This window comes from Neolamprologus multifasciatus, chromosome 1 (genome assembly GCF_963576455.1).
Source record: "Neolamprologus multifasciatus chromosome 1, fNeoMul1.2, whole genome shotgun sequence".
Lineage (NCBI taxonomy): Eukaryota > Metazoa > Chordata > Actinopteri > Cichliformes > Cichlidae > Neolamprologus > Neolamprologus multifasciatus.
In genome coordinates this window covers 27518513-27546040 of record NC_140439.1, presented here as the reverse complement: position 1 = coordinate 27546040, position 27528 = coordinate 27518513, and the positions used below count along the sequence as shown (strand labels likewise).

The window sequence follows — 27528 nt, the reverse complement described above, 5'->3', positions numbered from 1 at the left end:
GAAAATTGCCCTTAAAAATAAAACATGTCGGTCAAAATAGGTCACAGCACATAAAGGGACAATTTTTTTTAAATTCAGCATTCTAAAATATCTCATCACACCTCAGGGATTTTAAATGTTTACAGGATAATATGTGGATATTTACTCATTGTGTCATTTTCCCGTAAAAGCAGCATTTGTTCTCCAGGATCAATAGTGCACAAGATGCAAGGTAATACACACAGATGTTGACACTATCCTTTCATCATCACTGTAACCTAAGAGTATAGATGATTAAATTCTTGTCACCAGATGTTAAATTGGCTATTACCCATCTAAGATAAATTGGTCCTTAAATTTCACATTTAACACCTTGCCAGAGGTGGAGAAAACGTGTAAATACAGAATAAGATGCATTGAATTTCATACTGAGGGCAATGCTTGTTTTTTTTGGCTGTTTCACATTAGAACAAATAAGACAAATAAAGACTTTTTTTATTTCATAGGAATCAATATTTTTTTAAAGGAGTAATTCATTTCTAGGTTTGCTTCCTATTTAGTTAGCCAGAATGCCAAAATAAGTAGACTTTGCTTCACATCTTTGTCATATTAAATTATTTACTTTTAATAAATCTACTGAGACCCTCAGTCAACTCATTGTTTCCAAACGTGTTCTCTTACCCCACCACACTGAGCTCCCTTTTGTCTGCTCTCTTTCTCTCTCTCTCTCTCTCTCTCTCTCTCTCTCTCTCTCTCTCTCTCTCTTTTAAAATAGAACAAAACGTCCAGATCTGTCTCTGCATTAAGTCAGTTTGTCAGAAAGCTTCCCTTGAGAGTTTTGGACTTGAAGTTCGTCCCGGCTGTTCCTCTGCTGGTGGCCCCCAAAGCTACACCAAGGTCACAGTGGAACTCAAGAGTCGAAACTTTCGCAGAAACTTCACAGAAATCGTGCACACGCCACTTTTACAAAATTTCGACTGTGTAGTAATGCTAATTGAACAGTATGAGCTCACTTTTTTTTCTTTTTGTTTTTCTATCCGTACGAAATTCAACCTTTCTAAAAGCAGAATATAAACTCTCTTGATGAGAAAATCAGAGAAGGTCAACATGAGGATGTTAGTTTAATAATAATAATAATAATAATTATAATAATAATAATAATAATAATAATAATAATAATAATAATAATAATAATAATAATAATAATAATAATAATAATAATTTGTGGTCTACCAATGGCAAGGCTGTTGGATTAAGTGGGTGGTTCACATAATATGACAGTTCTACATTTTTTTAAATTACTTATGCAAGTCAGATCGACACAAAGTACATTAATCTCTTTACTCTGTGTCCCATTTTTTTGTCTATGTGCCTAAATAGTTGGATAGCTTCACTTTAACCGCTGATTACCCAAAATTCATCAAAAGAAAAAAAAAAGAAAAGGAAAAACGAGTTCGGAGTGTCTTTATTTCTCTGTGTTATTATTTTAACTTTATCAGATGTAATATCAAATTTAGTAAACGGCAAACTGCTACGTTTGATGAACGCGAATGTGTATTATGAATGTGTTCGTGTTCAGTGCAGGATTATTATGGATTATTACTAAAAATTACCAAGCAAGAAAAAAGTAAGAAAGAAAGCAGCAATTTCATGAGGAAATGACTTCATGGGGCCTAAAGAACTCAAGATGAAATAGTCCCGCAGCAATACCTAGAAAACGTTAAAATTTAACTGCAATTAAGGATCATTAATAAGAATAAATAATAATCATAAAGTGATAAAGGTCCATAAATATCTGAGCCGTTCTATTAAATCATATAAAGTGCCATTTTGAATATTAGCTACAGTTGTTGTTTGGGAGGGGGAACGAATGCAAAAACGGATGTGGAAATCCAAAACGAGGCATTGTTGTTTCCTTGTGCATTTCTTGTTTTTCTCTAGAAAACAGAACAAAAACTTGTCGAAAAAAAATCAAATAAATAAATAAGTGATCCCCTAGTGAAAGATGCGCCTTGAGGAGGGCGGCACTGCTACTTCTCTCCTGATCTAATTACGCCCACCCCTCCACCAATTAGAGAATTACATCACACCTTTAAATGGACTCCTCCTCTTAATCATTAATGACATCGTGTCACTCCCTCCAACAGCATCTAGTTGCACTGTGGCAACATGACACGCGCAGACTCGTTATCAGCTCTGCTAGAAGTTAATCGGGTGTCGGTGGTTCTGGGTCAAAGTTGGGAGGTATAAATTTAACAGGGTATCTGTCATAGCTCTAATCCAACGAACCGGGTTACAACAAAGCCTATACAATGTCTCCATTAAAATTAAGTCTGTATGGAAAAGAGTGAGAGCTGCAGATAAAGTAGCCTTAGGTGCGTGTGTTAGTGCGTCTACTGAGTAGGGATCAGCGGTGTTTATTTTGGTTCTTATTTAACACACTGGGAGGAAACGCCCACTGATAGACGTGATAGAAGATCGTACTCCCAGCAGCTGGGCTACTTAAGCTCATTGTATAGATGTCAGAGGGTCTGATCTCTGATCTGTATTGGCAGCGCGGGATCGCATAAGAACTGAAAACCTAAGATGGAAAATAAACTTCACACCTGAGTCAAATGATTTTTGTCGAGTGTAATTCAGTGAAAGTTCTCTCTTTTTCAGTTACATTTGAAGCATGTCCGGATTTTAAAACAGACTTGAAGTGCATCTAAGCAAAAAAAGGAATTATTTTTCACTTTAAGCAGAATCGATGATGTAGCTCCACAAATAAAGCCTGAGCTTGTGTTATTTTAACAAATGTGGCTCGATTTGATTTTATTTATTTTTTTAAATTATTGTTTCAAAATAATAATAGAAATGGCATAGTTTAGTCTTTTTCATGAGTGAGTTATTAACAGTGTCCATACATTATAGGGAAACATCCCTTAATGATTTTCTGGGAGGGAGAGTTAATAGGCCTCGCATTCTTGCCTGTAAACGCCATTGTTATTCCTCGCTTATCTATGTTATCTTAATCAGCTCGCATTGTTTGCCTATCTTATTTGAAATAGCTCGATTACAAATCTATTATCTGCCCTTTGTCATTCAGCTTCACAATTAAGACACTGACAGAGCACGAAAAACAAAAACTGCAAACATTTGTTTTGGTGAAAAGGCGCCCGGTGTAAATACAGACTGCGAAAAAGAAATCACTATATTGGGTCTAAAAGAAAGGAAACGATGCTCAAAAATGTTTCAATTTATTTCCGATAGAAATCGATTAAGAGAATTATCCGAAACCATTAAGTCTGTTGTTGGCACTGAAGACGCTTTTCACTCTTGTATCTTCCCTTTTGTTTTAGATTCCACAGAACCAAAAGTGCATTGAGTGAGAAATTCTTTAGAGCAAATGTAATAGACTAAATACCTAAAAAAAAAAATTAAGTGAGTAAATTCCTACGTACATCTTAAAATGCTTTATCCACAGATTTCACATAAATGATGACTTTGGTTTGTGTGTGGTTTGTTACACAGTGCAAGATATGCCAGTCCATTTAGTCTGAGCTGTCATCTCGGCTGACCCGAGTGCAATAACGCAATTTAGTAAAGGAAAATAAACCGAAGAGGAGAAGTGACCCTTTACGAGCTGCTCTCAGTTCCCCTCAGTTACGAGGGGCTTTGCTGAGGGTTTGAGTGTGTCAAAGGTGGGGGGTGTTTAGTTTGTTGTGGCTTCAGTCAGTGTATCGTTTGCAGGTGATGCCAGGACTAGATAAGAGGTCGCCGATCCCTGCGCGCTGTCTAGACCGGCTTGTGACTCAACTAGAGTAACTGGACTGAGCAGAATTTACAGCAGATTTTTGCCCCCGAGATAGTAAATGACCACTGGCCGATTCCTGCCATATAACCGAAGGGGAATACACCGCAAGATGGAGGGGGGTGATAAGACCACAGAGCCAGCTTCACTTAGGTTGAACAGGACAAACAACATATTCAGCGTAGCAGAAATGAATGCTTTTAAAAAACGAAACACGCCTAGAATGAAATTTGTAGGTAATTTGTTGCTGTTTTTTTTTTAATCAGAAATTACACGCTGCCAGGAAGAGTGAAAATCTGTTCCCTGTATTTGGGACTGGACAGTGAATTTATTTTTTATCACAATAAAAGCGCCCGAAAATCTTAATTAGGTCCATAAAGTGGCAGATGGGCAGTAGTTACTAATTTTAAAGCGTTTTTTTAAATATATTAAATTGCATTGCTTTTTAAATGCACATGTGAAATAATAATGCGCCTGTACAATGACTGGTCACGAAGACACTTTATGTATTCAGTGTTTTTATTTTTTCTCAGTTAATAATCCCTTAGCGAATCGCTTTCCTAACAATAAATAATATAACAATAATTTACTTTTTGTTCGAGAAGCTCAAACAACCTGTATCTTGCCCTTAAGATAAAATATTTTACAACACGAATACTTTGCAGATTATCATGCTCTGACCTTAAGACAAAAAGTCAACTGGACTCGACAACGAAATGAATGTATCAAAATTCTCATGTTGAAAAAAATCAAGACACATTATGATCACATTACATTGCAAGATGTCCATCTGGATCACCGTGGAAATGTTTCCAATTTGTTTCTGAGGGTTGGTTTGTTGTAATATATCCATCGGGAGGTATTCTGTACATCTTCGTTCTCCGTATCAAGTCATGCAACGATTGTTCTGCTTAGTTTTTTGTCAATGAAAACTCCGGGGAAAAAAAGAAAGAAAAAAGAAAAAGAAAAGTCGGAGTCAATTGGTGCTCTCTAGGTTCCGACTTCTGTGTGTCAGGAAAAAAAATGCTCTCTCCACTGAAAATTCGGGCGATGTGATGAGTTGGTCACATGCAAGGGACCGGGATCATGCTGCAACTGTCCTTGCAGGAGGGATGACCATTAGGTCTGGAGGGCCCCGTTTCACGTCTCCACCGGGCTGGGTACCATACTGTTCGGGGTGTCCGGTAACTGAGAAGACAAAGAAGTCACGTCGCTGCCCGAGGAGTTCCCGAGAGATCCCGATTCAGAGAAAGACACCTGAGAGCAGAAAGTAACGTACCAGAATACTGGCTTTAGTACTTTTTTTTTTTTGTTTTAGTTTTGTTTTGTTTTTTGCAAGTGTGAAAGTCCAGCTTTACTTTTGCAAAGGACACGACGCACACGTGGCCCAATATAATTACTTTGCATGTGAGTGCGTGCATGTGTTGCATATCTGTATTTGACCGCATGCTACAGAATTTACTGGCTATTGTTTTCGTGCACATGCAGTGCACCAGCAGCCTATGTATGTATAAATCATGTCACATTCAGTCTGTCCTGAACACACACACCAGTTGTTGAAAAGCTGGCTGATCCAGGTCGCTCTGCAGGGCGAATTCACTCAAAGCTTTCCACGGAGGCTGGTAGGTCTGAACCTCCACTGGGTTTCCCTGCACGTTCCCCTCGTGTCGAATTGGACTCCCAGCCACAAGTGGCGTCCCCGTGAGGCCCTGCAGGCTCTGAGAATATTTTACAAAAACACACAGAATAAGAACGATGTGTCTCTTTTCTGCAAGGAAGAATTTGTCAACAACTGTGGTGTCCAGAGAACTTCTGTTTATCCTTCTGACCCCTATAAACCCTGCACATGCTCATCTTCATGGACCACTTGTGATGAGTGCAATATTTGTGGGAGGAAAATAAATAATAATAAATAATAAATAAAGGACGGGGTTTTTATTTAAGTTTTTTTAGGGGCGAAAGAAAGACTGAAAAACTGATCTAATACAGAGAAAGCTTGTATACAGAGAACCCTTTTTATCTTTTATGGCAGGCAGCTGAAGTCAAAGTAGATGCTTTATTATTCACTGACATAAAGTTTGAATACTGCATAGCACTGCAGGGTTGCACTGGGCCTCACTCTAAGTAAAGGTAAGTCGAATCACAAGTTTACAAAAGGTTAAACGCAAAGGATTAGCTTCTACTAATGGAAAAATAAAAATTCACAAAGCAAACAAAAAGAAAAAAAAAGCACAAACTATCAGGTTATTTTCGTGGGAGTTGCATCTGTTTGCAACTTTGCAGGAGAACTTGCATGCCACAAAGATGTATGGCAGCATCAAACAAATAACCGAGTTCACATTCAGGTCAAGGCTTTAAATGAAAGAACGATTGAAGATAGTAATTAAGCGGTCAAACTTACGAAGATGCTTACAGTCTTATCGCTCTGCTGCTGCTGCTGGAGCTGCTTCATGAGGATAGATTTCTTTTTGTCTTTGCAGCGCTTGTTCTGGAACCAGACCCGGATCACCCTTGGGCTCAGGCCAGTCATTTCCACCAGCTGCTCCTTCATCAGCGCGTCCGGCCTCGGGTTGGCGTTGTAGCAGGTCCGCAACGTGTGGAGCTGTTTCTCGTTCAGCACCGTCCTGACCCGCGTTGTCTTCTCCGACTGCTTGTGGACGTGGTTCCGATGCGGAGCCTGCCGCACCGTTACAGGATCTGCTGAGGACGGAGAAAGGGTCTGTCAGTGACTGTGACACACTAAGAAGGTCTTGTACAGGAAACATTAATGTTTTGATACAATTACTCTGCAGCCCATTCATCTCAATCTGTGCACTTTTGCCTTCTAAATCACTTTAGATGGATTTGCATTATGCAGGAAAAACCAGCCATATTCATCAGCCTGACGTGAATTAAAGAGAAGAAGAAAACCTCTGCAACGTTTTTAAACCACGTTCCAGTAAACTGCTGTTTAAATCAATCTTGCCAGAAATGCCCGCTGCTTTAATTTTTTTATCTGAAGATAAGAAAAACAATTATGATTTCTACATTCTCTCGCAGTGTGATAACATTGCGCACAATAAGCGTAAAAATCGATTTGTTACAATTAATAACTGTTTTTCAAGGCTGCACTTTCCGGCTGAATTCACGTCGTGAATCGCTGTCGCCATAAAAGGGAACATTTTTATTAAATGTGAAAAAGGAGCAGCGATGTCACAGCTAGAGACCTGTGTTTTACTGACGTGTACAAACCTGTTCTGTTTTACTAATCAGGAAGTTGTGAGCATAATTCTCACGTTTACTTTATTTTCTTTCTGTGGTCAAACGCCCTCAGGATCTCTGCGAACACACGCACACACACGCACACACTGTCACAGTCGACTCAAATACCAGATTATTCAGATAATGGCAACAGAGCAGGTTACTCCTAACGAGATCAATTATGAAATTAGCCCTAAGAAAGGTCGCAGCACACAGCTGACACACACACGCACACAAACACACACACACAGTCCAATCACAACAAATTACTTGCATGCTGAGGAGCGGAAGAAGTTTTAAATAATAATAAGAAGAATAAACCTTGACCATTTTACAAGGATTTTATTCATAATTTGTACATAAACATATAATTTACAAGTTTTTATAAAATAGCGTTTTTAGGACATAGTTTCAATAAATGCACAGGGTCAATAATAATAATAATAATAATAATAATAATAATAATAATAATAATAATAATAATAATAATAACCGACCTGCCAGGTGCAGCGGTCTGTTGGAGTGGATGTGTCCGGGACTGACGGGGCTTCCTGCGGAGCTCCTCTCCAGCAGCAGGCTGTGGTCCGCCCGGCACAGCAGCTCCTCTTCCCGGAGAGAAAACTCGTCTCCCGGCAGCAGTTGCCTGCTGCACACGGAGCACCGAAAACACTCGATGTGGTACACGTTATCCCGAGCTCTCATCACCAAATCGCTGCTGCTGAACCCCAGGTTGCATTTTGCGCATTTAATTCCAAACAACCTGGCAAGAATAGATTCATTGAATAGCATTAAAAATCTGCGGGAAATGTAAATAACAACACACACACACACAAACTTTGGGGTGTTCAGTCAAAGATGTAAGTTTTAGCTCTTTTAAGTATTTAAGGCATCATATCATATATTTTCATTGATAACATGTTAAAGCAGTGTGTAGGCCTAGATATGTTTTTCGTTAATGCAAAATTTTATAATAAATTGCGCAGTTAGGATGTATGTTACAGAGGTTTTCTTGTGATTTAGATTTTATTTTGTGTCCACAGTTCACTCACTTTTTTCATAATAGAAATTGTAATCAATAGCCTAAATACATCCAACATTAAATTTATACCGACTAATATCACTCGATAATTAAGGTTTGTTTTTTTTAATCCTACCTTACATAATCTCTTTTGCAGTAGGTTTTGCCGTCCCGGACGAAACAAGTACAGGTCTCATCCAAGTACTGGCTGCACTCCGCACACTTTAGACAGGCTGCGTGCCACTCCAGATCGGGAGAGACTCTCAGTATGTACTGGTCATGGATCTGACTTCCACATCCTACACACATCGCGAATCCTGGCTTCTCTGCAAAGAGTCCACAGACTGAAAATGCATCCGAAAGAAACACGACAAACAGCTGCACCATTTATTCCTATAATGTTTCACTGTGGGGGGTTTTTAAAGTAACTTCTCTGTTTTGCAGACTTGACAACACTTGCTGTTATGTAACAGCTGGGGACTTTAGCCAGTACTCAAAAAGCAAAATACGGAATTGTTTCGTTTATCACAATCTCACCTGAAACACACAGCCACACAAATTACTTTAGTATTACTGAGAAAATAAGTGAAATAATCGGCGCACTGCCCAATATATCATGTAGCCACAGCGACGAAAACAAAATCTGCCACTTAAAACTTGACCGAACAGCTTGGCTTACTTACTTTTGGAATGATCCCCCATATCACCCAAGAAAGAAGAGCTGAAAATAATATCCACCATACAGGACGGGTAGAGGGGATTGTAGACGAGGAAAAGATGTAAGAAGATGAACTGCCCCTTCGCCTGCCTCCCTGATAACTTGTGTCTCTCCGGACTGGAGGGGGGCCGAAGAGGCTGCAGGGTCCCACGCGCTGTTCTTCTGACGTCATTACGTCAACATCGGACTCTCCAATCGCTCCACCGCACCTCGCCTCCATTCTGGCAAATAATAAATAAATCTCGTTGATGTGTATGACTGACAAAAGCTTCGGAGTACAGATGTTCATATTTTGTTTTTGTTTTTTAACAAAGATAAAATAAAACCGTATAAAGGCAACGAATCATTTTGACTCGTGTTGGTAAGATAAAAATATGTTCATTATCAAAATCCTGTTGAATCATTTACCAATAAAATAAAATAAAAACATCTAAATGATCCTTATGTTTTTACTAAAACTACTCTTAAGATTAAAATCCTTCTTTACTCAATGAAATGAGCCTAATTATTAAATATGATATTATTTAGAGCACCTTAGGAATTACTCGTCAGTGTTCAGCTCGGTTCAGCTGTACTGCATAGATTCAAAAGGTGCAACATTTCCATATTGCTTCCAATGAATTATTGATTAATCAAATAAACTATCTTAAACATCAGATAGAGCAAACTAAATCTGCAAAATATGTTGCTGCTTTCTTCCATATCACATTTGCAAGCCTGGAAGAAAAGTTCGTGCATATTACCGCCCATATCTTCTTTTAAGTGTCTTTGAACCCAAAATAAGACATTAGTTCAGTTATAAGTACTTTTATAAATAAATTCAGTGATTCTGAGCACAGTCAAAGTCTTCTGCTCTGTTCGGTCTGCTCATCTATGAGAACAAGGCCACCTACTGGAGGAAAACCAGAACTGCGTATGTTAAAGGGCAGAGATGAGCGTGGGGCTAAGCATAGCAATTAGGACTGGCATCAAATAAATCAGTTAGTCAATCTACAAGAAAACTAAAGCTAACTAAAGAGAACTACAGATCTATGAATTTCCACAGGTCTACTTTAATTAATCCTACAATTAAAGTTAACTGGTCTTTGTGAGTAGATGGAAACAACTAATGAAAGCATTCTCAACAGTCCGAGATGTTGATTTTTACATGTAAGGTCACTTTTCCCAGTTTAATTATATTAAAAGGATCTCTGCATGGGAAAATGAAAATTGTAGGCTCAGCAATTGCATTCGCAACCATTGTGACAGTCATTCCCACACTCTGTCAGGGTCAAGTCCATATGCAAAAATTTGATAAGAAATAAATATTGAAATAATTGCAAAACACTCAATTTTTTCTCTCTCTCCCTCTCTCTCTTTGTCTTTTTCTATATGCTCCATAGAATTAGTTAAACCAAACAATTAGAAGCGTTTTGTTCTCGATTTGGACGTCTGAGTTTCTCTTTAGGCAAAAAATAATCGTTGAATGTTATCTTGTGATGTTTCTGTTGATATTTTTGTTTCTCTTTGTCCGTTTATTTTCAACTCTAGATATTTTTTTGCATCTTCCTCCTCTATATTCTCTCTTGTTTGCACGGGTTTAACAAGCACAACAACTGACAGAAGGGCTTCCAAATAGGTGTTGTTAATATCCTTCAACTCTGGTTGAAGGGTAAAAAATGTGTCTAAAGTTCTGTAAAGAGTTACAGCAGATTCTTTGAGATTTTAACTCATAAAAAGCTAATCAAAGTGCATTTCTGCCAGTGGTGCCATCAGCGGGGTGTGAAGAGGGCTGTCATGCCTAATCACCAGCAGAGCACAGGTAATCCAGTTTTTACCACTCAAAATGACCAAAATTAGCAGAAGTAGCTGATTTATAAAGTGTAGCTTTGAGAAATACATGTAGCTTTTGATGGTGTTTAGTTTTCTAGAGAGAATTGAATTTTATTAAATGAAATCTACATTTATAAGTAAAAACGCTAATGGTAAAAAAAATTGTGATTTTTTTTTACCATTAGCATACATATAATTATGTATGCTAATGGTCAATATCTCTCTGCTGTTCTGCTTTAGAAAAATGAAATCCACTTTCTTGAGTACGTTAAGTCACATGTAAGTCACTTCCTATTATACAGTCTATGTGCAATGCCTAATATTAAACATTGTATCTTTTACTTAATATCAACAAGAAACATGGTTAGTTGTTTAGCTCCAAACAGAATTTTTTTTTTTTTAAAAAAAGCACTTTTTTCTTGTTTACTTTACTTTCGCTTTTATTTTGCCTTAATATTGCAAGTAATAAGAATGCACACAACGAATCATACAATAACGTCATATCTGGTAAACCCAGGCTCACTCTATAGCGTATTCTCTTTTATAATATTATAATATTGATACATTTATATAGTGAAGTGCTTGGATAGACATGAAAGAGCCAGATGTCCAGATATATATTTTATTATGCATATTGGATTTTTCATCGCAATGTTCTCGTGCATATAAAATGTCTTTCTTTTAGATCAGTGACCTAATTTTGTAACCTGTGATTGTTCAATAGAACTGTCAGCTTGCAGATCTAATGGTATTTCAATTGAATTAGGTTGCATTAGACTACATCATAGGTATTCCAATTCAACTCATATTGATCTTTATTTCTAGACTAGGCTTTAGACTGTTTAGTATTAAAACAATATGTTGTGTGTGACTGATTCAATATGTCTGATTCACCAGCATCAGTCACTTTAGGTTGCATTAAATATAAAATATATTTCAGAAAGCAGTATGATATTCAAGCCACTGTTTTTACCATTTCAGAAGGGGTTTAAATAATAAAGAAAGTTGTTGCTGATATTTTTGAAACCAGACAGAATGGTGTATGCTTTCACATGACCTTTTCGCCCAACCTTAAGTGGGCTCATTATAACCATTACTTTAACTTTCATGGGCTCAGTCATGGTCACTGAAGATCTTTGATGGCTTTGTAAGCCTAAAATGTTATGGTTCTCTTTACAGCCAAGAACTTCATTTTTAATCCTCCCCCGAGTGTCTACTCACCTGGCTGTTGAACTATTTCAGATCTAATTGAGTTCAAATCTCAAGAAACGTTTGTCAAGGCCATGTATCCCAATCAGGTTTGTGCTAGGCTAAAAGTTAAGTACTATAAATAAAATGAAGGAAATTTATGTCTCTGTCATTGCTACCTTTCCTCCTGAGGAAGAATTATAAAGCGATATCATGGAAATATATCATAATATTAATAAAGGCCTGGTCGATTCTGTAGAAACATCCATTACGTTTGGTGCTCTTAATCATTCAACGTTTTTTTGGGCAGTGTTTTAGCCAGAATGTGTAGTCTAAAGAATAAAACTCTGAATAAGAAGTGTCAGGTACCGTCACTGTTTGGCTAATACTGTGGGGTCAAGTGTTACGTGTGTTTTATTTATATATTCAGTCTGCAGTGTCAGGAAATATCACACACAGCAACATTGTTTGTGACCTGTTACTGACTAGATCTGGCCCAGCCAACCTAGTTGTCACTCTGGAATAAAAGCCTCCCAGAAGAATCTCTAATCACTGTTTGATGGGGCCCATTAACCTCATGAAATATATATGTGTGACTGAACTCATCCACTTAAACTTTGGCAAGAGCCAAATGTTCTTGTTTGGAATTCAGTTGGGCATTCCCGCTCCGCATTACTAAACTTTTCACAGTGACTCGTTTGCTCTTGAATGCTTTGGGTTCGATGGCACTTTGCCTCCATTGTCAGACCTATAAGTTATTTACAACGTCCATCCGTTCAAACCCTCCACAAGCTGGATTCAGTTGACATTGTGCCAATTTGTATTTTCTATCTTTTTTTTCTTTCATATTGACACACATTGTTATAATTAAAAAGATATGTGTCATTTTTCCAAAAGCATTTTTCATTTTGGACATGTTGGACTTGTTCATGAAAAGTTAGAACAACTGAGGACATGTTTTTTTGTTTATTCATCATGTCTGTCGTATTTGCCAGGCCACAGTGTGTACATGTGTGATTTGCTCATGAATTGCCTGTCATAGCTATTTTAAATGAAGCATACGGTAAGTATGTAGCTTGGTATGTATTCAAAAAGTAAATGCAGTTTTAATATACACAGTCTCAGAGGGAAAAAAAATCTCACACCTCAAGTCAGTTTACATTTATATTTTCACATTAATTAAGGGGCTGAACAGCAGAGATAACATCATACTACTGTGTGACCTGGTTGATGAACTGAATTTTCGATGTTATGCTAATTTTTTTGTATATGCAAATGTGAGGTTTTGTGATGTGTGTGCATTCCTTTGTGTATGGCTGTGTGTGTCTTTTTCGCTGCATGTGTGTTGTGACATAACTGCTGTCTTTCTCCCCAGTGATGTGCAGATTTGCCATATGCCGAAAATTGTAATGGACACACTGTTTATCTGTCTCAAACCAGTGACTCAATGCATTTTTTATGCAGTGTCATTTTAATTTCTTTTATAAAAACCAAACACAGAAATCCTGAACAGGAATATTTTTAATAATCATTTAAAATTCACTTTTAATTGAAGATTACTTTTATCTAATTTAAATACACCAGTTTATTCAAATAAAAATATACATAACTAATACATAATAACCAAGGCTTCTACATTTTACCCCTGCATAAGATTTTTTGAAATGCTCATTGAAATATTTCCGCTAAAAAAATTCATTCAAACATCCAGATTCTAAGATCTGATCAAAATCTTCTGAAGTCATTGTTATTATTTCAATACATAACATTGTTTTATTGTTGTGTGTTTTTCAGTGTTATAGGTCCTCAAAAATGCCTGTGCAAGAAAAAAAAAAGAGCACAAAAACACTTCCTTTATGCAAGTGAGGTCCTTCTGAGAGGGTAACCATGTTGCAGATTTATAATTCATCATTCTTCAGAGTTAATGCAGTATTCACGTGATAATTAGTATTAATTTTTGATTGGTGCCTCAGGGCAGCTCTGCATTGTTGGACTGAAAAACCTGCACCATTATTACCTTATTAGTGTAACTGTCAGCCGCCTGTTTTATTTTACAAATGCACATCTTGTATTTTTCTTATCAGCTGCTCTCATCAGCACAGAGCAGGCATCTTGTTATCGCTTATCAGTGATTTTACCAACAGGATGTCACTTAAATGAGCAAAGAAATATCTTTGTTCGGACCAGTCAAAACAAGACCATCAGTTAGTGTGAGGGCCCCACCACAATGAATCATATCATGTATGTACTTCTAATGTCCAGTTTTATGTTTATGTTTTACCATTAACAAATTCATTTTACTGATTGTTTATTGATTAAGTAATTTTATTAAGTTTACTGTAGCATTATATCTGCATTTTGTCTAGTTTTAGTACAGATGGATTCATAAGGTTTTTGGACAATAAAATGTTTTTTATTTTTTGCCTCTGTACACCATCACAATAGATTTTAGATCAATGTGCAACTGAAATGCAGTCTTTCAGCTTTAATTCGAGGTTTTTCGGCTCTTAATTTGGTCTTCAGTAAATGAAAAGGATGAAACACATTCTTTGTTGGGGCTGAAATCAGGTGGCCAATTTAGACTGTGAACATTTGCAGCCTCTAATCGAATCTGAGTGCTGTACTCTTCAGAATAAATGGTACTTCTATCATTATCACTTCTATCAGTAGTCACATCATCTGTTTAATAATACTGGCGTGGTTCCACTACATGCCGATGCGTCCACCATGTTCTGATCACAAGCTGTTTCTCTCTTTCTCCATGCTTTTCTCTTGTTGTAAACACTTTGTATGTTTTAATTTGTAAAGTGCTGTCTTGATTGTAGACTTTGACCATGATATACCTGCTGTCTGACTGTGTGTTTGACTTGGTTAGATGTTGTGAACTTGTTGTTCTTCACTATGTTTAGTTGTCGGGCTTTTTGGTGTAGCTGAGCTGGCCGGCACATTCGTTCTTTTTAAGAATGTTGATTCATTTTCTTTTTTTATTTCTCTGATGGGTTTATTTTGGTCTTTGGCTCTCATATTGAGAGTTCCAGTGAAAAGCAGCCACACTTGGAATCAACGTCACATCTTCTATCTGCTTCTATTGTCATGAAATAACAAGTTAACAGCTATAAAGCTGAAATTCTGCACTCTTAAATTTACAAAAATTGGCAAATTGTCCAAACATTTATGGACCTAACTGAAATGAGTTTTGGAGTGGTGGTAGAAAGTAAGTAGTTTTTATTGTGATCTCCATATGTTTTTTTTTTTTTTTTTTTACCACACTCACACTGTGATTGGGGCTTTGAAATAGACATTTTTCTATTTTTTTTCCTAACAAAAAAAGAGAGAAATGAATCATGAATTTTCGCCCATTTAAGACAACTCATTATGTCTGAATGTTGAGTGTGTCCAAGCTTTAGTCAGTTGCTCTAGTCTGCTTACAGACCAGCTGATAATCTTAGCTGTGTCAGGATTTCCCGGTTTTGTAAAGCACTCATGTCCTTACACCTGAGGGGAGCTTTTCTGTGTGAAGGAAGAGGTTTCAGCATCACTTTGGGGTATTTTATTAACAGGACAGCAGGTGCAAGATTCCCTGACCTGCTGCCTCCACCAGCTGTGTGAGTGTGTGTGTGTGCACATGGTGTGTGTGGGAGAGTGCGTGTATGTTTATGAGCATGGTGAAACTAAATGGCAGACAGCCAGAGCTCTGGGAAAACTGACTGACCCGGCAAAACTACTGGTGACTCTGGTGAACCAAAAACCTGCCAACTGCTGCCTCAGTCATTTTTTCTCCTGAAAAAGCTGTTTGTTTCCAGTTGGATACTGAAGGCAAAGGGTCTGCTTTTCTGGGGGCTTTTTTTTTTGTTTGTTTTTTTCTCAAGTGAAAAAAGGCCCTCTAGATTGACAGCGCCTTTCATACTGTATTATCCGGCCTGGCTTTTAACTCCAGGAGAACTGTGTTCACAAATTGATGCTCTGCTCCTCTGGGGCTGTAGCTGAAACATTAAATTGTACTAAAATATTCATATGTGAGTGCATTTAGCTGAGAGCAATTGATGTGCGACTCCCCAGAGGCCAGATGGAAATGCTGCAGGGCCCCAGCACGCGCTGGCAGACACCCTGAGCTCTAGTCAGGACAGTGATTGTGATTTAGCTGAGGCTACAAAGTAAGGCCAAATTAAAGGCTACTGAAGTCAGGATGTCAGTGACTGCACTAGTGTCCAGAGATACAGCAAAATATCGAGTCACTTATGCGCAGTTGAAAAATTAAAGACTATCTAGACTTTTGAGGCAAGCAAAATCATTAAGAAAAAAACAACTGAATGATTTATTGGTGAATTACTTTTTTACTCATTCTGAACAAATAAGTAATTAGTACAAAAATGAAAGATCAGGTCAATCTGATAGAAACCCTGCTTCTTGTTCTGAAACATTTTAAGGAGAGAGTAGAATTTATTTTTATTTTTTGAATTTTTAGTTGATCTTCTGTACACTGAGTGTAATTTGCATGTTATTTTAACCCATATTTGTACCTACAGTATTATTATTACATATTCATATTGTAGGAAACACAGTATAGGCTTTGCAGTTGACAAAACTCGTGTTTTTTATTCATTTTATAAAGTTTGCAGTTTGCAGTTAACATTTTCACTGATTGTGCTCACATCTCCTAAAACCATGTGTGTAAATGTGTGTTTAGACTGATTGTGCATTTGTTGCAAAAGTAGAATGCTGAATATGTAAATGTACTTCAACAGGATTTTTAAAAATATGTTAAGGGCAGAAAAACCATTTCCCAAAAGTTTTCCTTTAAAAATGTTTGTTAATTTATTCTTTATGTATCCAGTCAAGCATAGCTGTCTTCTTACATGCTGGATTGCTGAATACATTTAGATGTTCAGTATTTTATTGAGGTTCTTGGAGCACAAGCTGATGTTCCTTATCCCAAAGGGCTAAGTGAGTAGCGCCCCCATGATTTTCACATGATAGTGTACAACTTCTTTTGATTACGTTAACATATGAAGGAGCAATGCACAATATTTTGTTGCTTTGTTGGCGGGGGTTTTTTTTTTTCGAAAATGAGTGAAAAAAAAGCCAAAGAATTTTACTAATTTTACAACATTTGTAAAGTTTACAAAAATATTACAAAAACTTTGCAAAATCAGACTCAGTCAAACGTAGTTTCTGACTTTATTTATCTTCATACTTTACTACAAACAGGTTTAATAATTGATATTATTCCTCCAGAGAACTGAAGTGATTGAGCTTAGTCACTCACAGGGTCTTGTTTCGAGTTCACTTTTTTTCTGCTGTTGACCCACTTTTACCCAAAGAAGCAAAGGAAGAATCTGAGGGGAGGGTACCACAAGAAACTGTTTTATGTAAATGCAGAGAAAAAAAAATCTTCTGTAGCCATGACAACAGTCTCCCAAGTGGATTTTTTCCACCAGGCAAACCTCTGGATCCTGTGCACTTAAGAAGTATGTTTCAAAAAGAAAACCTGAGAAGCTTTTTAAAGAATGATTTATAATTTATTTGTATTTTTCTCCTGCATCAGAGCCTCTTGAAGGAGTGTCCTGTGTGAGACGTGTTCTCAATCTGTCAGGCCACAGCAGCTGTGTTCCCCACATCTATTTGTTCTCAATGAGCTTTACTCTATTTAATGTATACCCAGCTGTTCTGTGTCACAGGGCCTATTCAAAATCTCTTACATGCACTTTATAAAAAGTCACATTGACAAGCAAGAGCTCTTTGGAGTTGCATCAGTAAGGTCCCTCGAAAGAACACTTTTTTTCTGTATACCTGTTGGTTTTAATGGTGTAAACATTGTTCATATTCCAGTTCATTTTACATCACAGTCAGTGCTCCAGAGGTACACATCTTCTAAATGGCAGACTAACGCTTTTTAAACATAACTGCAATTAATTTGAGCCTTTATAAGAACCTATTTTTAACTTTTTTGTTATAAAGCAGGCAGCACATGGCAGGATTCCCTGCTCTTGCATCACCACCAACAAACCCCGTTTTAGTCAAGTGCACTGTTAGATGCTGGTAACTAGGATGTAAAAAAAAAAGTAAGAAGGCAGAAGAAGTAAAAAAAAAAAAGAAAAAATAAATGTGTCTGTAGAGAAATACTGTACAAATTATAAATAAAGATTGATGACAAGATTCTCCAGAAGTTAAGCCAAAAATTTCAGACATCCCTGTGGCTCAGTGTAGGTTATAAAACCTAAATCCTTATTTAATACTATGAAGTTTGATTTGTTTTTAAGTAAGCTAAGCTTGAATGATAACTTCATTAGTACGCTAAAGTTTAACCATAGATAAGAACACAACCAGTCCAGATTATTTTAGATTTCATGTGAACTACCAGTTATTATTATTATTATTACTTATCTCAAAAGATTTATTTTAACCCAAATTTTACAGTGAACATAGAGCAAGCATACCTCAAGAATCCGCAACAGTCCAGAATAAGATTCAGCCCAATTTCCGTCATATTTTGGATTTACTTTGCTTCGCTGTCCTTCTGAAGTCATAAACACTGACATTATTGACCTTTAAAATGAATGCAAATACCTTGATAACTAACAGTTGCTTTAAAACTTTAAGAAACTGTGTTGCCTAGCAAATATCTAATACGGAGTCAGTTTTTGTCTAAAGACTGTAGTAACTCTTTAAGGTCTTTACCTATTAAATGTTCAGCAGGATGTTCACAATGTCTACAATACATACCTAAATGAACTGAGCTGCTCCCATGTGATTGGCTGATGTGATCATGCACTTCCAGTGTTGGGGAGTAACGGAATACATGTACCGCCGTTAGGTATTTAAAATACAAAATATGAGTAACTGTATTCCGTTACAGGTACCGTTTAAAAAGGTGGTATTTAGAATACAGTTACTTTGTTGAAATAAATGGATTACACTGCGGTACTTTCCTGTTTCATATTGTGGCGGGTCAGGACTGTTTGGGTTTTGTTTGACAGCTGTTCTGTAGTTCCAGGCGGCAGCGTTGCGGTTGCCATGGTTACAGGGTGGCTCTCGCTCTGCGTGTTTCCTGGGTGAGAGAGCGCCTTTTTGTTGTTGTTGTGCTAAGCTAATAGGCAGAATGCAGAATGTAGCTTCATGGGCAGTGTAGTCCGTGCTGCAGTGAGAATGGACCGCCATACACGTTATGTGTCTGTGAGTGCGAGGAGGGAGAAAAAGGAGAGCGGAAAAGTAGAGTTGTCATCGAGCAAAAACAGGAGCTGGAAGCATGTAAATATAATAATAACCACTGCAGCCAAGAAGAGTGCCTGACGAGCCCAGTTGTAAGTAAGCTATTAAAACTCGACTGTATGCCGTGTTCATGTTTTCCTCCGAAACAATAAGTTCCGTTGGAGCAGCCTTTCAACGCCTCTCTCTGTCTCTCGCTAGCAAAGTTGACCCAGACAAGTAAAGCCAGTTTTTGGCGAGCCCGACACTGAACCGTATTAGTCAGAGGTCCCTTTACTACAGTTCTGACCTTCAGTAATAGTAATAAATCACAGCAATAGTACATTCATGTAGTTGTAAAATGCATGATAATATGTTAAGTAATCCAAAGTATTCAGAATACGTTACTCTTATTGAGTAACGTAACGGAATACGTTACAGAATACATTTTGAGGCATACATTCTGTATTCTGTAATGGAATACATTTTAAAAGTAACCTTCCCAACACTGTGCACTTCATACTCTGATCATGGTAGAAGCAGGATGACAAAGACACCTTAAGTTAGACATTATTAAAAAAGATATATTCTTCTACAAAGTACGCTCTTTTTGTTGTATAGCAGCTTTCTTTTAGCTAAAGATACATTAGCTAATAAAATAGTAATAAAGCTGTTTTTTGATTTTCTAAAACAAATAGCTTATCTTTTCCACAATGACTTTCAAACTTTCAGAGGTGGAGTCCTTTTGATCAAGGGTCCACAGATAATTCCATTAATACACATGAAAATCTGCAGTGACTGTTCAAAGTTCTTGGTCTATCATTTATAGAATTTGTTTAGTTATTAGTTTAGTTTATATTTTAGTAATAGGAGCCTTAATGTTACTATAGATTAGGAACTTGCATATTAAAGAAAAGAAGAAACACAGATATATGCTCCTTAGTCTTACACTACCAAAGGACTCGTTAATGCAAATCGAATCCATTGGTTTTCCTTTGTTAACGAGAATGAAAACAATGATCATGTAATGTTAATGCAGCTAAAGGGACTCCCTCTGTGCCATTATTAAAACATTTCAATTATTAAGTGTCTAATGGTCACTGTAAATTTACCTCCTGTGAGTGTGACAAGACCTACCCAGTGGTTTCATTGGAGAGATCCCAAAAGCAATTTACTTCTTAGGATGTCTTCTGAAAGTCTGCTTTTCAAAGTGATGGGACACTTACAGACAGTCTAGTTAACTAGGTAAATGTACTTTCTCACGGATGCCTATGCTAATACTTTAGTTTCATCACTGGACAGTGCCGTTAAGGGTTGAGTTGGAAACTGAACCATATGAGTTATCGCTTCTTTTACATGGCTGGTTGAGCTGATAGGAGTTTAGGTTAGAGGCAGAGTACCTCCACTTGAGACATTAACACAAAGGCAGCTGTATCAGATAGAGGCCAAACCAGGGTTTGGCACCCATATTCAACTGGATTCCTTTGTGTGTGTCAGGAGCCAAGCGGATCATTATTTATTTACTTGTCCCATGGCATGCGATAGGCATTGTTGTTTTTGTGAAGTAGACTGATGTGATGAGTCTGGTAATGTCTAATAAGTTGCAGATTCAGTTTATCACATTACATGTCAGCTGTTAAAAAAAAACACAGTTGGCTGCTGAAGCTTTTTTTTTTCCAGACATTTTTTTTTTACTAAGCTCAATTCATGCCATTTTTTTCTCAAGTGACAATGCTTGAATTGTGCAGCTCTGTATTGTTTATTGTTTAAGTACAGTGTATCCGTGATTATTTAATGTGTGAGTCTTATTTAAGAAATTGAAACGATTAAGGCTACATGGAGCAACTATTGCAAAATAGCTTTTTTTAAATATATATATGAACTTGAGAAATGTATAAAGTAACTTCTTTGTTACTTATAGTTACAGTTATAGTTACTTAAAGCTACATATAGCTTTCAAATAGTTCGATAGTTTATCTTCTGAATTAATGATTCCAGCTTTAAGACAATAAAGTTATTCTATTTATTTCTAAATATCACATTTTGAATGCGCCCTACTCAATACATCGACACTTATTTGGTCTAAGATGAACACTTTTCTACCATCTATGTCCATAAGACTGGTCTGTGGTTTGTTACTGTGTATTCTTTGCTCTTCAAAAAGAGAGAAAGAGGGAGATTTCTTAGAAATTAAAACTGATATTAACCTTATTATCTTATTATTGTAATAATATATTGTAATGTGTAATAGATAATTCGTAAATGAGACCGTATCTAATTAAAAAAGAATAGTAATACCAATCCTCAAAGTCAGCTTTGCAAATTAAATACTGAACTCTGAAAACTTGTGTCAATAGCATAACTACAACCATAATCGTTATTAACAATTAAAACATTCTCTGGATACTTGTAAACATTTGACAAGCAACAAAATGTAACAGCAGTTTCAGGAACTTCTGAATTAATGATACGGGAGGGTAATTAGGGGGCCTGTCTCCTCTCACGACACACTTACAGTGACTTCACCAATTAGTGGTTGTTGTGACAGGTCCAATGTTAATAACCTTAAATAATTTAAATTTTTCAAAATCATATGCAAATAAGAAGATGACGCTAATGAAACGACGCGATGCGGTGTACAGTGGCATGTGCAGCAAGAAGCGTGTGAGAAGAACATCTTTGATAAGAGTAATGACACGATTCAATTATGTTTTATCCTGGTGAAGTATCTTTGGTACACTTTTAAATCATTTAACATCATAAATTCACAAGAGTCAGTGATCTAAGAGCAGTTAAAGAAATACTATCTTTTATTTTTTGCTATTTTCATTCAATTGACAACACCTTCATTTGGCAATGACTTCCTCCATATGAAGTTTACAAAAGTGTCTGTAAACATTAAAGTGCAAAGAATTTGCTCACCGTTTATGGCACATTTCTTTTAAAGGTTCATGCTACAAGCACTCCAGTCTAGTTCCATGTGAAAAGCCCAGTCAGTTACCGTTTCATTTCAACCACACAAATATACCCTACTAACAACTTCTGAAAACAAAACTGCTATTTAATAAATTTTGATGATGGTCCATGGTCTTTAAATCAAACAGGTGACAAAAAGGCAAAGGTAGAAAATTGGCTTTTCAATAGTTTAGCCAGTCTTACAGTATTTACCCTGTGGCTGTTTAAACAAAGAACAGCATAATTAATGTTTAAACTTGAAAAGAAAACTGAAAAGAAACAGAACAACAACAAAAAGCAATAGAAAACACTCCTTTTACTGCTTGAAATTCTCAAGAGCAGTGTCTAAGATGGCAACACTGCTCAGCATTTATGTTTTTGTTCAGTATAGGCTTGAATGGCCCTTTGCTGGTTTTAATTCACGTAAAGTTCAGTGCATTTAGGACCTATTCAAAGTGAGAATTCCTGATGAAGAATGTGTCCAAAAACACATTAGATGCCCCTTTGATAGGGTGGTATTGTCTTTGTTGTGCTATATCTGGGGTTTTTTGGATTTCAAAAATCTATTAAGGAGAAACAGGGGAGGTTAGACAGGATGCCAAAGGGCCTAAAAATGATCATTTTTAATTTCTACTAATGACAGCTGAAAACAACAACTCAAGGAGCATCGCTGTTAGCTAGAAGCTAAGGCTTGAGCTTGCTCTTAATCCGCTAAGTCTCGATTTACTCAGTAACAGATGAATCCAATTTTCAAATCTTGTGTGGTCCCTCTGATGAGGTTTGATCTGTCACAAAAGTTCAGATATATGCCAAATGGGATGGCAGTAAAAAATAAAAAGAGTAAAAGCTTCTGTTCCTGTGTAAATAACGCTTGCTTATGTATCAGACATATGCCCTAGAGGTGAGTCAGCTGGTCCCAGTAGCCGGTACTTCTCCTCCAGTGACGGCTCAGTGCTGCTGCCCTGCAGGTGGATCAGTGGCTTGGTCTGCAACAGCACACAACCCCTTCCCCGGCCCCGTCTCTCCTCTTGGTTCCTGCGATTGAAAATGTTTATTCTGTTGTCCAGTTCAGGGCTGGCATTTTCTGAGCCAGTTGGACTGGGAAGCTTGAGGTTGACAGGGTCTACTACTAGGCCCTTTTGAGCAAGGCAGGAGTCCTCAGAGAGGGAGGAGAGTAGCTCCTGCACCACCATGCTGGGGTCCTTGCAGGGGTCCTGGCCTGAGAAGGAAGGGGGGCAGCAGCGATGGGAGCTGTAGCTCAGACTGAAGTCCTGAGCTGCGCTGCTGCTGCAGTCTGTCATTGATGAACCCGGAGTATGGCTACTCAGGCTGTGGGGGCGGGCTGTGAGGCTGCCACTGGACCGTGATATGCTGGTGGAGGCATCACTTACAGCGCTGCCCACCCGCTCCATAGCAAGCATAGGATTTGACTGGATGAGGTTTGTACTGGTGGGTAGGTGAACGTCAATGGCTGCTGTCGTGATGACCCGCGCACCTAAGCCAGAAGCCCCAGCATCTTGACAGACACGTGTTTAGAAAAAGTATATGCAGATAAAGACATCCATACAAATATGGCTTTTTTTATTTGCTACTGTCACTTACCGCTGCTTGCTTCACTGTAATATTGGCTGATGTAGTTGTTCATGTCATCACGTACAACTGGATCTGAGTTAAAAAATAAAGAATAAAACAATGACAGTTATTTTTGTTTCAGCTGATTTCTAAATTAAAATACTGAAACATGCATGAATATTTTTTTCAGAATCAATTTTTCTGGTTCCATTCTTACTTCCACTCATCCATACTTTTTAACCATCCTCTTTAGTTGTTTCTTTAGCTTGCTGTGAAACAGGAGATTCACATCGTGGATGGTTAACTATTGTGATGCTGTCATATCCATATGGACAAACATTTCCGAGAAATGTTTCCAACACCTTATTAAATCTATGTCACAAACAGGCGAACAAAATGCCAGTGAATGTATATCACAACTACAGTATGTGCATGCGTGTCTGCAAACCTCTGCATAGCACGAAACCAACCAATTGGATGCTGGGGCATGGACACATCCAGTATATGTTAGGGCAAGTATATATAATCTATTTGCTAAAAGATGCCAGGCCCAGTTTTTTCTTGCCTGTCATACAGTGTTTTGTATCCTCTCCTGTATAGTTGACATGATAACTAAACAAACTAAACAAATCTAATTACTGTTGTTACTAACAGTTCTGTAAACACTTTTTAACTATTATGAATATAAAATGGAATCAAAAGTATAATTATCTTACAGTAGTGTGAGATTAGGATTAAATATACTTTAACAGACACATCCTAATAATCATGTGTAAGTCACTGGGTTTGGATTACACACCTATTTGTCCAAACCTTGGTCCATGTCAATGTTCATAGTGCAAACTAGTCCAAATGGAAAATATCTTGTATGTTTACAACAGAATATTGACAGAGATGACTTCTGCCCCAGGCCACAGGTGCTTTATAGACAAGTGGCCTGGATCACGCACTGCTACATTTGTGCATTAGCCAAACCTTAGTGTACTAGGAATAAACTGGGACAGAGACAGGGTGGGGTTGGTTTCAGGGATTAGAGAAATGGGGGAGAATGAGAGAGTCTAGGAGCTCTTTGTTCAGGCTCTGAGCCCTCCAGTCTAGCCTGCCTCAGTGTGCATGGTGAATAACTGTGATCTGCTGTGCTCTTCTGTTCGCTTGATTGGTCTTAAGCTCACTGTCCGCTGGCTGAGTGCGAACCCAGAGTACCCTGAGTGCTAGCCCCTGTCCCGCGGGACATGCTGCAGACTCTGATGGGTAATTTCATTTATTTTTCAGTCTAAAATATTAATCCCTGAGCCACCCCTGGAGAGGAAGCATTGCACTCACTAAAACAAGGCTGAGACAATCACTCCACAATTAATAACACATGAGTCTTAAGAAAAAAGAATGGGCAGTCCAGCATACATAAAGACTCTCCTCTTCTTTCTGTGACAGTCAAGTTACCAAGTCGTCATCTCTGTGGAAAAGGAGAGGTGACATGCCGAGGTTCTTTTAGTTCAAACTACAACTATAAAATTATTTTAACACACCAAGCAATAAACCACAGGTGAAATAGTTACAATAACAATTATGGAAACTAATGGTGACATATAAAAATTAAAGATAACTTTAGATTTGGAACATATGACTTTTGATTTTATAACATAATGTTTCTGAAGAGTTAGTGTCCAACACCTGTCTATAGAGACCTTTTAGCCACGCTAACTAAAAGTGTCATTAGAGGGACAGCTTAGGTTGATTGCATTAAAGACAAAGTCAGAGAGGTAAGGCTAAATAAAGCGTATATAACAGACAAAGGACGGCGAAGATCAGTCGAAGACCACTGAGAAGATTCAAGGATGCAGTGACGGAGAACATCCAGAGGATTGGTGTGACAGAAGAGGATGCTAGGGAAAGACTGAGATGGAAGCAGATGAGCTGCTCCGGTGTCTCCTAAGCAGAACACCCGAAAGAAGTACAAGAAGAATTTAAAAGTGTCAGTCTGTCATCTGGACTCAACAACAGAATATCTGATTTTTTGTGCTCAAAATTCTTTAGAGACATTAGTGGTCTACCTATACAATGTACAATACATATGGTGATCCCATGAGTTTTTATCTAATGTCATCACTGATATCAATTTGTTTGTAATGCTCGCCAGCCTCTTAATGTAACCTTATTGTAACCCTGGGAGGCAAAAACTGAATTGGTGATACATTGTAACGTTATAAGTTCTTGACTTAAGAAGAGTTGAGTAAAGGTTTTTCCAGCATGTGTGTCATTTTGTTCCCATTTCCACCCATTTTCAGTTTTTTTTTGCAATACTCAATTCAACCACAAGATGCCCACCTATCCTGTGATGGGAAAAATATGCCTTCATGCATTTCATCCTGAAATTAAGGCAAGTCTTTATAAGGAAGGACATGTAGTGAATGAAACTGCATTAGACTTATTCTTTGAATGTTTGTCTTTCAGTCTCGGTTTGGTTAAGATTAGGTAACAAAATTGGGTTTAAAATAGACCTGTGCTCTTTTAGTGTATTATCTAACTTGAGCATTTCTTTTAATAGTCACAGTAGGGTTTTTTAAAAATGCTCACTACAATCAAGAATGTTGATCCACCTTTTGTTTTAAGGTTTCTGGCCTATTGCAGCATTGAGAGTACATGTAGGTGTCAAAATAATCACAATCCTGATATATAGCTTATTCTTGCCTTTTATGAGCGCTTGGAGGTTTAATGGCCCTCCATGTGGAAGGTTAGAGGCCAGCTGAAACGTTGTGTGTAAAACAAATAAGCTTGAATTGAGTTCACCTGACTTGACTTGAGCTTTGTGGTCTAAGTGCTCATCCCAGTGACCATGTTTCTGTAAAAAGCCCCACTTGTTTCTGTGAGCCAGATTTCCCACTATGCCCTCGGGGTAATATTGTGGCCACCATGGAGCCTCTTGGTGCCCTATTGTGGTTTGCAGGTGAAGGGGAACAGATGTTGACAGGAGCCGACTCCCTACTAACAAGGCCCAATGCACAGAGCACTCTGTACCTGAAACAGCCCAGTCAGTTTGGGATTGCTCCGCTGGCCTTGCCATGAGGGGGGCAGTAAGAGAGATAGTTGGGGCATGACAGAAGCCCATGCAACCTGACGTAGTGTCAGTGAACATACTTGTTTTCTCCAGGATTCACCAGATGCTAAAAGCTTTTTTGCCCCCGCATTGATCCCAGAGCGCCTGCGGTCAGATGGGTATTGCATGTGAGCATGGAAGGGCTAAGAGCTTGGCCTCAAAGATGCTCCAGGGGTACTGCTCCAGATTAAGTGTACACTGCTCTGGCATTCAGTTCACCTGATGCTACCGTGTAACAGACTTTTTGTTCCACATAATTATGTACATACTTTATGTTGCACCTCTCTTCTGGTTTGTTACACTGTTTCCTCAAACAAAATTTGCACCTGGTAGGGTATATGAATAACTATGAATAACTATATGAAACAACTGCATCATACTGTTAACACAACTTCAGTTCTTCACAAGCACAGCATGCTAACTCTAAGCTAGCCAAGAACCCAGAGTGATTTTAAAGCTTGGTGAGTGCTAAAGGTTTATATTGTTAATTGATAATTATAAGACAATGAGTTTCAGGTCATTTTACAGAATAAGATGAAAGTAACGTTAACGTAAGTCTTTCTCTTGGGTGTAATTAAGTAACATACTGCACAACTATAAGAAGAGTGTTCTTTATAATATGCATAATATTTTTTTTTACTTTATTTTATTTTTTTCAAGTAATGACCCCCAAAACTGATCAAAACAAAGAGGGAAAATACCTCCAGCATGCACAAACATTTGACTACACAGCATGGATTGTTCACCAGTCTGTTGCAGGGCAGATGGAGATACAACCATTGACACTAGCATTCATACCTAAAGCCAATTTAGAAGTGCCAATTATCCTAACATATATATCTTTGGACTGTGGGAAGAAGCCAGAGCCATGGTGGCACAGGGAGAACAAGGTCCACACAAAAATTCACCAGCCAGCCTGTGATTTCAGATCTTTTTGCTATGAAGCAACAGTGCTAACCACTGTGCTATTTTTA

The 27528-nt window shown here is 37.7% G+C and overlaps 2 protein-coding genes across 5 annotated transcripts in view; both read right to left on the bottom strand.

The window, feature by feature from the left end:
• Nucleotides 1–1167: 1167 nt before the first annotated feature.
• On the bottom strand, nt 1168–8889 carry isl2b (ISL LIM homeobox 2b). 4 transcript variants are annotated; one of them, XM_085151573.1, is made up of 6 exons: nt 8714–8889; nt 8167–8356; nt 7510–7772; nt 6174–6472; nt 5323–5490; nt 1168–5029 (listed from the first exon to the last, which is right to left on the bottom strand). In XM_085151573.1, exons 1-6 carry the CDS (start codon nt 8769–8771, stop codon nt 4913–4915), a joined length of 1095 nt encoding a protein of 364 aa, XP_085007699.1. In that variant the 5' UTR covers nt 8772–8889; the 3' UTR covers nt 1168–4912. The 4 variants fall into 4 exon arrangements, with proteins under 4 accessions (XP_085007699.1, XP_085007550.1, XP_085007772.1 ...); XM_085151424.1 differs by having other exon boundaries at nt 6174–6469; nt 8714–8883; XM_085151646.1 differs by having other exon boundaries at nt 1170–5029; nt 6186–6469; nt 8714–8888.
• An 8692-nt stretch (nt 8890–17581) lies between these two features.
• The window catches only part of LOC146525899 (transmembrane protein 266-like), a 50956-nt gene continuing 41009 nt past the window's right edge, over nt 17582–27528 (bottom strand). Inside the window, exons 10-11 of the mRNA XM_085151171.1 lie at nt 23491–23553; nt 17582–23404 (exon numbers count right to left, since the gene is read on the bottom strand). Of these exons, the coding sequence (XP_085007297.1) occupies nt 22764–23404; nt 23491–23553 (704 nt within the window). The 3' untranslated portion in view covers nt 17582–22763. The remainder of the gene's footprint in view (nt 23405–23490; nt 23554–27528) is intronic.

Coding starts and splice junctions, on each gene's coding strand:
- isl2b (XM_085151573.1), bottom strand. CDS start 8,771: ATGGTGGATATTATTTTCAGCTCTTCTTTCTTGGGTGATATGGGGGAT. Junction 8,357..8,713: donor TATGGGGGATCATTCCAAAA/GTAAGTAAGCCA, acceptor GACTCTTTGCAG/AGAAGCCAGGATTCGCGATG. Junction 5,491..6,173: donor ATAAGACTGTAAGCATCTTC/GTAAGTTTGACC, acceptor AAATATTCTCAG/AGCCTGCAGGGCCTCACGGG.